The 13,861-nt window shown below is 59.6% G+C and overlaps 4 protein-coding genes across 4 annotated transcripts; 1 reads left to right on the top strand and 3 right to left on the bottom strand.

The window, feature by feature from the left end:
* Window positions 1–19: 19 nt before the first annotated feature.
* On the bottom strand, window positions 20–4,161 carry CkaCkLH20_09441 (ABC transporter; the record flags this gene model as incomplete). The annotated part of the gene is made up of 3 exons (XM_038892156.1): window positions 20–2,247; window positions 2,294–3,559; window positions 3,606–4,161. 3 exons carry the CDS (start codon window positions 4,159–4,161, stop codon window positions 20–22), a joined length of 4,050 nt encoding a protein of 1,349 aa, XP_038742392.1.
* Window positions 4,162–7,363: 3,202 nt separating this feature from the next.
* CkaCkLH20_09440 (fic/DOC family protein) lies at window positions 7,364–8,428 on the bottom strand (the record flags this gene model as incomplete). The annotated part of the gene is made up of 1 exon (XM_038892155.1): window positions 7,364–8,428. The coding sequence occupies one exon, from the start codon at window positions 8,426–8,428 to the stop codon at window positions 7,364–7,366; it is 1,065 nt and encodes a 354-aa protein (XP_038742391.1).
* Window positions 8,429–9,811: 1,383 nt separating this feature from the next.
* On the top strand, window positions 9,812–10,747 carry CkaCkLH20_09439 (uncharacterized protein; the record flags this gene model as incomplete). Its single annotated transcript, XM_038892154.1, has 1 exon — window positions 9,812–10,747. One exon carries the CDS (start codon window positions 9,812–9,814, stop codon window positions 10,745–10,747), a length of 936 nt encoding a protein of 311 aa, XP_038742390.1.
* Window positions 10,748–11,127: 380 nt separating this feature from the next.
* CkaCkLH20_09438 (BRE1 E3 ubiquitin ligase) lies at window positions 11,128–13,713 on the bottom strand (the record flags this gene model as incomplete). The annotated part of the gene is made up of 5 exons (XM_038892153.1): window positions 11,128–11,301; window positions 11,348–12,951; window positions 12,999–13,059; window positions 13,108–13,251; window positions 13,582–13,713. 5 exons carry the CDS (start codon window positions 13,711–13,713, stop codon window positions 11,128–11,130), a joined length of 2,115 nt encoding a protein of 704 aa, XP_038742389.1.
* Window positions 13,714–13,861: the final 148 nt, after the last annotated feature.

Below are 13,861 nucleotides of genomic sequence, written 5' to 3'. Positions count from 1 at the left end.
CTTTCAGATGCCTCCCGGTCTACTGCCTCTTCTCCAACGACTGCAGGTTCACCAGCTCGGCATAGCGGCCGTTCTTCTTCATCAACTCCCCGTGAGTGCCCTGCTCGACGATGCGGCCCTGGTCGAAGACGTAGATGATGTCGGCCTTCTGGATGGTGCTGAGGCGGTGGGCGACAGCAATCGTGGTGCGGCCCTTGGCGGCCTTGTCGAGGGCGGCCTGGACGACGTGCTCGGACTCGGAGTCGAGGGCGGAGGTGGCCTCGTCGAGGAGCAAGATCTTGGGGTCGCGGATGAGGGCGCGGGCGATGGCGATGCGCTGCTTCTGGCCGCCGGAGAGGAGGGCGCCCTTGCTGCCGACGACGGTGTTGAAGCCCTCGGGGAGGGAGACGATGAAGTCGTGGATGTTGGCCTCGCGGCAGGCGTGCTCGACCTGGGCGTCGGTGACCTCGGAGGCGGCGCCGAGGAGGATGTTCTCCCGGATGGTGCCCTGGTAGAGGGTGGGCTCCTGGCTGACGAGGGCGATGAAGGAGCGGTACTGGTTGACGTTGAGCGTGCTGATCTCCTTGTCGTCGACGTAGATGCCGCCGGAGAGGGGGTCGTAGAAGCGCTCGAGCAGCGCGATGGTGGTGGACTTTCCGCAGCCGGAGGCGCCGACGAGGGCGACGTACTGCCCGGGGCGGACGACGAGGTTCAGCCCGCGGAGGACGGGCTGCTCGGGGCGGGTGGGGTAGCGGAAGTGGACGTCGCGGAACTCGAGGGTGCCGTCGACGGCGTCGAGCGGGGCGCCGTCCTCGGACCAGGTGTCGATGGTGGGCTTGCGGTCGAAGAGGATCTTGAGCTCGTTGGCGGCCTGGTGCGCCTTGCCCATGTCGGGGGCGAAGGAGAAGATGGAGCCGGCCGACTGGGCGCCGAAGATGACGGCGGAGAAGCACACGAAGAACTGGAACATGTTGTACTCGAGGTCGGCGATGAGCGTGCCGCCGTACCAGAAGCCGAGGGCGAAGGCGAGGAACATGAAGGACTGCGACGCGGCGAAGAGCAGGCTGGACTTGAGGACGGACATCAGGCTGGCGCGCTGCTGGACGGCCAGCGAGGCCTGGTACTGGCGGATGACGTCCTTCTCGCGGGTCAGGGAGGCGACGGTGCGGATGGCGGAGATGGCCTCGGACGCGTAGCTGGCCGAGTTGGAGTAGGCCGTCTTGGAGCGGCGCTGGAAGTGCGCCAGCATCCAGAAGCGGAAGAAGCCGCAGCCGATCAGGATGGGAATCGTCGCGGTGCACACCAGGGCCAGCTTCCAGCCGATGGCGATGGCCAGGACGAGCGCGGCGACCAGGGTGGTCGTGACCATGAGCAGCGTGCCGAGCGTGACGCCGCTGAGTCCGGCGAGGTGGGTCGTCTCGGTCGAGAGGAACGACGTGAGCGCGCCGGCGGTGTTCTCGTCCTTGTCGAAGAAGGAGACGTCCTGGCGGAGCATGGTGCGGAAGGCGCGGTCTCGGACGCGGTGGACGAGCCTCTCGGAGCACTTGGCGAAGAGGATGCCCTGGACGACGAAGGCGATGAACTGCACGCCGGCGAGCATGAGGTACATGGCGCTCCAGAAGTCGGAGTCCTTCTTCATCTGGGCGGCGTTCTCAGGGGTGACGGGCACGGAGAGGGTCATGATCTGCTTGGCGAAGAAGACGGCCTGCGTGGGGTTGCCGCCACCGCAGATGATGGAGAAGAAGAGACCGACCAGCATCAGGTGCCACTCCTGCTTGTTGAACGCGGCGATGACCTTGATCAGCGTCCACAGGCTGTACTTGACCTCGCCGTCCTCCTTTCGGCCCTGGAGGGCGATGCTGGAGAGCGACTTGGAGGTGGTGCTGCGCTGCAGCTTGGCCGCGATGTCGTCCTCGGGGTCGGCGACGAAGCCCTTCTCGGAGACCCTGGACTTTTTGCGGATGAGCTCGTCGTCTTCGGCGTCGATGGCGGCCTCCTCGTCGGCGTCCATCTCGTTGACGCGGGCGATGTTCTGGGCGCTGACGAGGTTGTAGTAGGCGCCCTGCTTCTCCAGGAGCTCCTCGTGGGTTCCCTGTTCCACGATGCGTCCGTTGGACATGACGACGATGTTGTGGGCATCCTTGATCGTGGACAGACGGTGGGCGATAGTGATGGTGGTGCGGCCTTCAGCGGCGACCTCAAGGGCGGCCTGAACCACGCCCTCAGACTTGGTATCGAGCGCGGAAGTGGCTTCATCGAGGAGGAGGACTGCAAAGGTTAGCTCGGTTTTGTGACGAGTTTCATCATGACTCACTCTTGGGGTCGGACACGACGGCTCTGGCAATGGCAATACGCTGCTTCTGGCCACCGGAGAGCAGGAAACCGCGCTCGCCGACGTTCGTCAGGTACCCCTCGGGAAGACCGGTGATGAAGTCGTGGGCGTTGGCCATCTTGGCGGCCTTTTCGATCAGCTCCTTCTGCTCCTCGTCGCTGGCGTCCTCGTGCCTGGTGCCGATGAGTCCGTATCTGATGTTCTGGTAAATGGTGGTTCCGAAGAGTGTGGGCTCCTGGCTGACGAGAGCCATCTGCTGGCGCAGCCACCTCAGATTAAGAGTGCTGATGTCGTGGCCATCCAAGAAAACCCGTCCGCGGACGGGGTCGTAGAAGCGCTCGACGAGACCGACGATCGTGCTCTTTCCGGAACCAGACGCGCCGACCAAGGCCGTGGTCTTGCCGGCGGGGATAGTAAGGCTGACGTCCTCCATGACGGTGACCTCGGGACGGGACGGGTAGATGTGCTTGATGTTCTCCAGACGAATCGTGCCCTCGAGCTTCTCGATCTTCTGGCCGGCATCGCTGGACGGGTCCAGGGGGGAGACGCGGTCGATGGTGTTGTAGATCTTGGCGGCGGCGGCGATGGCGGTGGTGAAGGCCTGCACGTTGGGGGCGACGTTGCCGAGGTTGAAGGCACCGATCATGATGGACATCATGATGATGAGCACGTTGGACAGGGGGATGTGGTCCTCGATGAGGAACTTGCTGCCCTGCCAGAAAGCCAGGCCGTAGTTGAGATACAGGATGGTCATCATGAGACCGACCATGACACCGATCGTCGCCTTGACCTTGTAGCCGTAGAACTCGGCCTTTGTCAGGTGCTCGTCGTACTGCTTGGCCAGGCGGTCCTGGGTACCAAAGGCCACGGCGTTGCGGATGGAGCTGATGACCTCGTCGGCGAGACTGCCCCCGTGGGCGTACGACTCGATCGAGTGCTTGCTGTACTTGACGATGAAGGACGACGCGCCTCCCATGCTCAGGAGCAGCGCGACGACGGTCGACAGCAGGATGAGCGTGAGCTTCCAGTAGTGGATGAAACCGATGACAAAGGCGGAGATGAAGGTCGCGATGGCGGCGAGCGTCAGGCCGACCTTCTCGGAGATGCCGTCCTGGATCAGGTTGGTGTCGGCCGTGATGCGGGTCGTGACCTCGCCGGCGCCCAGCTTGTCGAAGAAGCCAATGTTCTGGCGCATGCAGCTTTCGAGGTAGTGCTCGCGGATCTTTGCGCTAATGTGCTCTCCCGTGTCTGGTGTGGTCAGCAAGCGGCATCTTCCCGGCGGCGTGTAACTTACAGATGAACCCGACAGTCGTGATGTACTGCGCGACGAACACGCCGATGGCGAGGTAGACAAAGTAGAGAACCAGACCGGCCATCTCGCTCTTGAACTCGCTCTTGGCCTCCGCGGTGGGCGGGAATTCGTTGAAGTAGTTCTGGAAGGTGCCCTGCAGGTTTCCGAAGATGACGGTCATGAGCGGCAGGGCGGCGCCGACGGCGATGGACATGATGGAGGCGACGGCGAGGATGATCAGATCGTTGGTGGACGAGTAGCGGTACAGCGTGAGCATGCCGGCCTTGATCTCGGGGGTGGTGATCTGGCGCTTGAGGATCGTCGCCTCGTCCTCGGGGAGGTGCTTGTACGGGTCGTCGGAGACATCTCTGGGGGCGACGACCTTGGAATCGGCCTTTTCGAGATCGACGGCGGCGGGCTTCCTGTGCTGGTTCGGCGTGTCCACCTCTGTCGATTCGCCGTGGGAGGATCCTCTGTCGGATGAGGGCCCATTGCTGGCCGCCTTTTCCACCAGCTCTGTCGGCTTCTCGCTGACGGGGTTTTCGTGTTCGGGGGCCATGGCGGGTGTTGCGTAGCTCCTAACAGAGCTATCGAGAGACGTGGGAGGAGGGTTTTAAGGCGCGCTCGTTGCGCGGATGAGCGCAGCGCGCAAGCTGTGCGGTTGTTTCGTCTGAAGCCGTCTGGGAGGCGCAGGCAGAGTGGTGATGTCGTCGTCGTCGTGTGTAAGTGCGCTGGAGAGGCACGCGCTTATTGTCTCGACGATTTACGAAAGACGTCGTGACAGCTGTCTGCGGGGAAAAAGGAATAAAATAAAGAGGATGGCGGATGGCGAAGGCCAAGAAAAGATTTGTGGCGATGGATCGTCCTCCGGCGACAAAGGGACCAACGAAATGAAGCAGCAGGCAAATCAAAGACGACGCTGGGTGTAGGCAGGGCGACCCTTCTTCTTCAATGATTAAGAAATTTAAGAGGGAAAACAGAGGCGTTTCCACTCGGGGTGCATGCCAGGATGGGGATTAGTGTATCCGTAAGTACTGGGCGGATAGCAGAGGGAAAAGCCCTTGCAACCTTGGCCAGGACGGGACTGGGATGGGGACTTTTGATATATGCAAGCACAGAGAATCGAAATGGAGACCGGGGTGGAAACGGGGGTGAACGGTGGACGGAGCTCGACTGGGCCGACCTCGACCATGGACCTTTGACTTGGGGGTGCGCCTCTCACCTCTGGACCCGGGGTGGACGAGCCGACGAGATGCATACGACGGCCAATGAGGACCGTCTTACGCGGTATGGCAACCAACGACAACAGCAATTCGAACGCAACCGACCCGTTTCTGCCCTCGCACTTGTTCAACTTCCCGAAGAGTGGTTAGTATCAATTGCGCCTCAATCTAGCCTGGCAGGGGGGCCACTATCTATCCGCAGATCCAACCGGCGAGAGTCACTCGCCTCGTGGACGACAGGCGTAGTTGTATTTGCTTACAATAAGCCGCATCCATGTTGGGGACACACGGCGGAGTCATATCGTGTACGAGCAGACGTAAGGCGTCGGTCGGCCTGTGTCACCAGGCAGACAGACTCGACGACATGTGCGCAACTCCTAGCCTATCCAGGATAACCTATGCGCACTGGTATGACGGGTGCAGGCTTTGGCGGCGCGTGATAGACAGCGCTGCGTATGGATAGACGTTCGGGGTTGCGTAGAGTGCGAGGACGGGGCCCGGGATTGGGGATTGGGACCACATTGTCGAAGCTTGCTTGCTTGCTGCGGTTTCCATCTACTATGGTAGGGGATATCCGTAGAATCATTTATCTCTCTAGCGGGACCATTCGTGCGGTTTTCAGCTGATGTCGATTGATTGCGATTCGTCCCTCACATCTCGCTTGCTATCCAGGGGACTAGCCGGTTAGCATGTTAGTGACAATTTGACAAGCAGAAGGGTGGTGTGCAACACATGCGACGAAAGAAGAGTTCTTTCCGCCTTGAGTTGAAAGGTTCGTCGAAGAACAGACGACTCCGAACACGCATCCAATGCAAGCAATTAACCCGAGGTCCAAAGCGCGGGCGGGCGACATGGACGAGAGCATCACCCAACCGGGCAGCACTCCGCTCCCTCGGGCTCTGACTCTTTGCAGAACGATTCGATGGACGATATGGCCGTGGAAGGATTCCAGATAGGTAGTCTGCACGTCATGACCAGTCACCACAGAGCCAAAGTCCAGTCATTCAGTCATTCTCTCCTCTCAGACAGGCGTGGTGCTAAGCCAGTCCCGTCACGTCGGCTCGGGTACGTACCTCCTATCCCGGTCGAGTCAGCCGTCGGCCGCACTCGCTTAGCCAGCTCCAGCTCTCGCAGCTTCAGGTTCTTCTGCTTCTCCTTCTTTTTGCCCCTCCCTCGGGCTTCTTTACCACTCCGAAATCCGATCTCTTCATTTCCTTTCCCCAGCTGTCCTCAGAATGCGGTTCCAGAACTCTGCGACGCGGTGGGGCTTCTGATGAATCTGAGATTCCAATGTTGCGCAAACCAGGGCATTTTTACGACGCACCCTGCTGTTTTTCGGATAATCGATCAACGACGAGCAGCACACCGAAAAAGAAACCCCTGACTGATATCTCGAGCATGCCGCCGCACGGGTACGGATACAGGCCCAACGTTGGGGTCCGGTCGAACAACGTGCGCCGGTGTTAACGTTCCCCTCGGGCCCGATGCCACGGTGCCATGGTTGCGCGAAGGATTCCAACACGCAAGTCAGACCTGTCGGTGACACTCTCAGCACCCGACGGACCATTTACCTTTGGCGCGGAGACACCGTGCCGGCCGTTTCGACCATTTCCCAACCATCGGAGACTATCTACGCCCTATGATTACGACGCCCATTGACGGCTGGCATCATTGTTGAGACATGCCTCGCCCGGTACGGGGTTTAACAAGTGCTTATATCCTATACCCATTCCACAAACACGCACACAAACTTTCAACCCGAGCATGTTAGTCCCAGGAACAAACTCCTGGCCAATCACACCGTGTCTCCTATCCCAGTGACGGGACGATCGAGCTGTCGCCGGTTGCCGCGAGAAGCAGTCTTGTCGTCTCAACATACGGCGTATCAACTTTGGACGTCGTTGTTCTTGGCTTTCAGTGTGTGAGAGGAATCGACGAACTCTTGATCCTGTCTCGACACAAGGATACGCCTGCACCGGCTGCCACACGTCGAGGTCTCACGTCAGTGCGACGGATCGTGAACTGGACATTCACAAAATGTGGGAATACGCGGTACGCGTGAGTTCCGATACGTTCTGGAAGACTGGAAGGGGGGGCAAGCCGAAGCTTGTGCCCAAACGCCCCGCGGGCTCCCTGTCAATCCCGGTGTGGCGTACCGCCATCTAAGCGACGTCCCGGCTAAGATGGCGGCCACGCTCTCAGACAATCGCGCCGTCCACTGACTCGACCGACTGCGAGCACTTGGCGATGGATCCGTCGTGCAGCTAACGGGGCTGCCCAATCGCCTCTGCTCGGGTTCGATGCGATATGCGAGCAGTGCAGGCCACCGTTTGTTTCAACTCCTTTCTGCTGATCAAGCAGGGCGGTCAATAGTGAATGGCGGTCTCCCGGGACGCTAAATGACACCGCCAAGTCTCCGAGACAACACACGCAACTCGGAAACATTGAGGAATGGCTGCAACGTTGGAGGGAAACAACGCGGCGATGAGTCAATGACGACTGATTACACATGGAGTGGATTCTGTTGTCTACAACTCCCTACGGTATGACAGAGTCCCACACGTATTCTGGATCATCGTCTTTCTGACCAGGATTCAAGCTGACCACAAGTTGAGCCTCAAGCACCGCCTTGACAAACTCCCGCGGCCTGCCTTCGCAGGCCTCGCTGATCATCCGGAGATACCTCGCCCGGTCCATGTCCTCGAAAATCGTCGGCAGGTAGCCCTGCCTGGCCATGTAGTCCTGCATGATCAACCGACTGACGCGACCGTTGCCGTCGGGGAACGGATGAATGTGGACGAAATAAGCCGTCATCTGACATGCCAGGACGAGCGGGTGAAGCTCCCTCGCGGCGTGCTGCGCGTCCCGCCACTCGAAGAACCTCCGGACGCACGCTGGGACTTCCTGCGGGTACGGGAAGACGGCGAGGTGGTTGCTCTGCACCTGGATCGGCAGCTTCCGGTATCCTCCCAGCGGCACTCTGCCTCCCCAGGACAAGCCGTACACGGCTTCGGAGGAGGTGCCTCTGATCGAGGCCGCTGCAAGGTCCCGCACCTCGATCTCGCTGACGCCTGCGGTGCCACGCTTGGCCGCCGCGTTGTCGGCAACCCACTGCGATGCGATGATTTGGTTCTTGAGCTCGACCTTCGCGGGGCTCTCATTCTCCTCGGTCCGGGGGATGCGCATCGCGGCGAGCTCGCTCGACGTCACCCCAATCATAGAACCCAGCCCCAAACCCCGCTCCTTGTCCAGGAAGTCAAATACCTGGCACGCGTCGCCGATACGCATAGGGTTGTCCTCGATCATGACGGACTGCTGCGCGTGCTCGGGAACCAGGTACCGGCTCAGCGACAGAGCCGGGAGATCGGTTTTGTATCGATCAACCTCGTCCAGCATATCCCTGAGATCCCGCTGCACCCCGACGTAGCCCATGAGGCGGCTGCTGCAGGGCTGGAAGAAGTCTTCCCATAATCTTCCGGATGTCGCAAGCTTTTCGTACTCCGCAGAGCCTTTCTGGAGTTTGGACGCCGGCTCGTAGATAAAAGTGAGCAGCCTACGGCGTGCATGCCGCTGCCGCATGCGGAGCATGATCTTGTCAAACATTGCGGGGTATGTCGTTGCTTATGTCCCGTCGTGATCAAGCATGAGCCTTGTTGCGCCTTATCGTGTTTTGTTAAGGATGCATAGTTCCTCATCTCAGGAGAAACCCGTGTGGCCAAGCGGCGCAGCTCTGCTAATCTTGAACCCTATCCACTATGAACCAACACGGTGAACCAACAAGGTCACGCCATGTGATGGGGCCGCCGAGACCGTGACAGCCTCAATTCAGACTGATGTCGACGCCGTCGTCGGTACCGAGAGCCGGAGTTCCAGGCGTCGTCCGAAGCCTGCGTCGCCGTGATAAGCTTCGGACCAACTCACCGGACCGTCGACAGTGAGAAATTCCCACCACCAAAGTCCCTCGTTACGTGAACCCGGCAGGACATCATGTACGGCACGGCCACGGCTGCATGCGCCCGACCCAGCATGCTGAGCGGCGCATGAGAGAAATGAAATAGGGCAAGGTAAGACAACGCAGCAGCAAGATGAACCGACCTGCATTATCTGATCTTGCGCTTCCCTCCGTTTCCCAGCTCTCTTCAACGGCGTTCCGCGGTGGAGCTCCGTCGCCGACGATCCGTCTAGGAACCGCCCCGCGTTCATACGTAAAAGTGTGGAAACGACACACAAACGATAGCGAAAGCGAGCGTTCAAATCATAAAAACGGAGCCATGCCAGCGACGAACGGGTTTCACAGAAATGCCAGGTCGTTGGGAACGGGAGACCGCGCGGCATTCCCGATGATGGGGGACGTAACCCAACTCCTCCTCCTCAGAGGGCGGGGGGACGGAGCATCCAAGGAAGAAGCTTGAGGGGTGCATCTCGGGGCATCGTTGTTCTCCGAGAGAATTGAGACCAACACCACCCACCCCCGCCAAAAGATGCTTTCGACTGGAAAGGGAAAAGGGGCAGATGCTATTGCAGCCAGGCCCGCCTTGGCAAACCCGCTGCAGTGACCAACGCGCCAAGTCAACGTTTTCCTGTGGAAGAAGCTTGGCTCTTCCACGATGGAGACTTTGCTGCATTATGTAATACCGCCACGCGAGGCATGTGATGTGGCTCAATCTGACTGGCTACGCCACTCCTTCACCGAAAGTGACGTATCTGATCCCATCCAATCTTCATCGTCCAAGTCGCCTCCTCAGGCCCAGCACACCGAGCGAGGAGCCTCACCCAACCTCATATCTGTCCTCAACCTCACCGCCTGAACTTAATCAGATATTCAATTTTTGAGGCTGCTCAGACAACCACACCACCTTCGAAATACACGACCACATATTTGGTGAAACTCACCCTATGCTCTGATCTCACCGGAGGTCTTCACAAGCGGCGACAGCACGTCGCACCAAACACCACACCCACCATCCTCACCAAACACCACCCAAAATGCATCTCACACTCCCCCTTACCCTCACCCTCCTCCCCTTCACAACGGCTGCCAAAGCCCCCAAAAACGCAATCCTCCTCTCCGACGTCAAATCCCTCACCCTCCGCGGCCACGGCGCCCTCACCACCCACCGCCGCGTCCCCGCCGCGCCCCAGCTCAAGTGCGTCTCCCGCAAGGCCCTCTGCGACCTCGTCGCCGACGACATCGACGTCATGCGCTGCACCAACCAAGGGTCCGGCTACGCCCCCGACGACGTCCAGTGGTCCTGCGTCGCCTCCCTCCCCGAGGAGCTCAAGCTCGGCTCCACCGACGTCGTCTGCGAGGGCTACGACTCCCGCGACGACCCCTACGTGCTGAGGGGCAGCTGCGGCGTCGAGTACAGGCTCGCGCTGACCGACAAGGGCGAGCGGAGGTATCCCGACCTCGGTAGGGGAGGAGGGGGAGGGGATGGAGGGACGGACTTGGGGGGTGTGTTGTTCGCGATTTTATTTTTCGCTGTGCTCGGGTGGATCGTGTACTCGGCGTGCGTGGCTGGCGCGGAGAATCGGAGGGCCGGAGGTCCTCGACGTCGCGGGGGAGGCGGTGGCGGTGGTGGTTACGGAGGTGGTGGAGGCGGAGGCGGATGGAACCCCGGCTTCGGCCCGGACAACAACGACCCGCCACCGCCGTACCCGGGCACGAAGCCCTCGGGGTCGCAGAGTGGTGGTCAGCAGGGATGGAGGCCCGGTTTCTGGACGGGAGCGGCGGCTGCCGGTGCCGCTGGGTACGGGGCGGGCCTGTATCAAGGACGGAACAACAACAGGAACCAAGGCTACGGCTCGGGCTGGGGAAACGACAGCAGTAGCAACTGGGGAGCCGGTCCTTCGCGGTCGTCGTCTTCCAGCTCATCGGCGCGTCAGGAGAGTACCGGTTTTGGGTCCACGAGCAGAAGGTAGTTTGTCATAGTAAGATAGTGTCACAGTCAGATACCGGAAAACAGCATGAATGGGTAGGCGACTTTCTAGGTCTATCCTGTACACCCGGCTTTCGTACATCAACACCTCCGCTCCCTGACCTTGTGAAGAAAAGCCCCAAACGGGGTGCGATAGTATGTACATACTCGGGTCCAGGCCGTCTACCATACACGTAAAAGTACAATAATCCTCATTTCCAAGCGAAGCATCCTCTGGACCAACCCCAAGGTATCATACCATGAACCCCTACTGCTGAAACAAACTCCAAATTGCACATGCGTCTTCGACGAACGTCGAAGACGCGGCCGACACGTCGGGTCATATTACACGAGTCGGAAGTTCAAGCGGGACGCCTGCGATGGCTAGTGGTGTACGGACATGACGTCCAACCTATCGAACGCCCGTGAGCAGTTGGGGCACTTTCGCATGCGGTTGCTGATCCGGTCGTCCACGCACTGGTGGCAGAACAGATGGCCACACGTCTTCAGGGCCGTGTCCTTGAAGTTGTTGCGGCATACAGTACAGAGTGCGAAAGTCTGCTTTCGTTAGCGGCGCCCTCGCCCATACATGGGGCAGACTTACTCGGAGCATCTCCTCTTCCTCCGACGAATTGCTCAACGCTTTGCGTTTCCAATCGTCTTTTTCCTTCTGCACCAGGTCTGCGCGCACCTTGAGTCGCTCCACTTCTGCCTCCTGCGTGGTCGTGCGTTCCCTCGCCGCCGCGACGGCCGCATCGCGAGACTTGACGAGGGTCGTCAACTCGCTAATCTGGTTCTTGTACGATTCAACCCGGCGCGCAGCGTCGGAGCTGGTCGTCTCCATCTTCTTGTGGTCCGCAGCCATGGACGCGTTCGCCTGCTTCAGGTCGGAAAGCTGCTTCTCTAGGTTGCTGATAAGAATTCGATGTTGCGCCTCGACCTCCTTGAGCTGGGCGACAATCTCGGAGCTCTTCCGGTTCTGACTTCGAAGCACGCCGAGCTCGCGATCCCTCATGTCGGCGTCCTTTTTCACTGCAAAGTACTTTTGGTCCACCTTTTGCTTCTCGGCGAGCGCGGCCGATACGCGCTCCTCGAGGGCCGTGAAGTCCATGACCTTTTTGTGAGACAACGTCATAGATCGCTTGTACGCCTGCTGCAGTGCCGGCAACTCCTTGTTGATGGACTCAAAGTCCTGCTGCAGCTTCTTGTACTTGGCCAACAGCTCCTCGGCGGGCAGGCTGTCCACGTCCGGGTCGGGATCGGTCATTTGCTGGTCTTCCGGCTTCAACCGCTGCAGCTCCAACTCCAGCGACTGGATCCGGTCCTCTTGAGCACCCGTCAACTCCTTCAGGTGCTGGTGCGCCTGCTTCTCCTCCTTTTCTCGCGTCTCCAGCATGTTCGCCTTGGCGTACCACTCGTCTCGGGCCGCTCGGATTCGGGTCAAATCTGCGTCGCGCTCCTCCACCTGTCGCTCCAGATCCGACGTTATCATCTGGGCCTCGTCGTTTAGCTTCGTCCGGAACGCCGTCCGCTCCGACTGCAGCTTGTCGGCCTCTTCCCGCAGCTGCTTGTTCGTCGCCTCCAGGTGGTTCACCCTCTTGATCAGGTCCTCGTTCTGGTTCTTGAACTGCTTGAACACGTCGGTCCGGATAAAGTCTTCGTCGGTCAAACTCTCCCTCCGCGCCTTGAGTGCCGAGTTCTCCTCCTGCAGGGTCTTGATATCGGATTGCGCAGACTCCAGCTGCTCCTTCTGCTTCGCGACGACCGCCGACGCCTCCTCGAATTTGAGCAAGGCCTCGGCCGCGTTGCCATTAGCTTCGGCATTATCGCTGCCGTTCTCGCCGGCGATTGTCGGCTTCGCACTGGCAATAAACTGCTGTTCGAGCTTCTGTACTTGCGCACTCTTCAGCCTGTCCATACGCTTCTCCGCTTTAAAGAATCGTAAGCTGGCTTTGTTGAGGTCTTCCGATAGTTGCTCGTTTTCCTGGTGCGCCCGGTCGAGCTTCACCAGATAGTCCTTTTGCTGGGCGAGGAGACTATTCACCCTCGCCTCCAAGTCGGCGATATTCGGCGTGATCTCGCCCCGAGCGCTTGCGATGCGACTAAGCACGGCCTCGGCGCGCTTCTTGATATCCGAGGCGGTGTCGTTCAAGTGTCTTTGAAATTCATCGTTGTCCTTAAAATGCGTACTAGTGATGTACGGAGGGTCTGGGGTCCGTCAGCATCAATCCACGGCATTCCGAGCGCCAACTCACTTAATGGGCCTGTCGGTGGTGGTAGCGCGGGATCCACGAGCTGCTCCATCTCCTCCAAGACCTGCGACAGTCAGCCCGAGCCACGAGTCAAGGGATCAGTCAGACCGACCTGCTTCCACCATGATTCGATAATGCGGATATGATCCTCCCGGTAGACGAGATTTTTCTGTAACGATTCGACGCGTGACTCGAAGTCGGCCTTTTCCCTCTTTGTTTCCTGGAGTTGCCTATATATGGCGCCCTTTTGGTAGTTCTGAACTCAATCATCAGCTTCGGCCATTCCCTTTGTGTGTTTTCGCGTCACGCGATCGTTTTCATAGACGGGGTAGTATGTGGGAAGGAATCGGATGCGTGGAAGACAGGGAGATGGATCGTCGGTCAGCCAGCCTCGTCGCCCTCGGCGGCCGACCGAAAGGCCATTCCAGGCCAGTCGACCGCGATCCGCCAGTGTTGAGACTGGCCGGGGGCAATCGATGATCGTGATGTCGCGCAGCCATTGATGGCGGAGGGGGATCGCGTGGGGTTCCATTGATTGTTGAGAAAACTTGATGTGTGTTGGGAAACCGTGTCTCGTGACACTTACCTCGATCCAGTGCTCCTCGGCGGTATCGCCACCATCGCCCTTGGACTTGCTGCCATTCACGGTTTGATGTCGCTTGCTGGGAGGAGCGAGATCCTCGGCGGTGCTGATGGGAGGTCTCTTCCTGTCCTCCATCTTGGATAAGGTGGACGGACGGGGAGAGGCAGTCGGGGCTGAGGTCGCTACAGGCATGAGAAAGGCAGGAGATGCAGAGACAGCGCGTGCACCCGGCCTCCGGCTCGTCGGACAGATGAAGATGACGGGATAGGAATGGCAGAGGATG

This window comes from Colletotrichum karsti, assembly GCF_011947395.1.
Source record: "Colletotrichum karsti strain CkLH20 chromosome Unknown Scaffold34, whole genome shotgun sequence".
Lineage (NCBI taxonomy): Eukaryota > Fungi > Ascomycota > Sordariomycetes > Glomerellales > Glomerellaceae > Colletotrichum > Colletotrichum karsti.
Note: the sequence above shows the minus strand (reverse complement) of the source record. Positions and strands in the feature narration are given on the sequence as shown.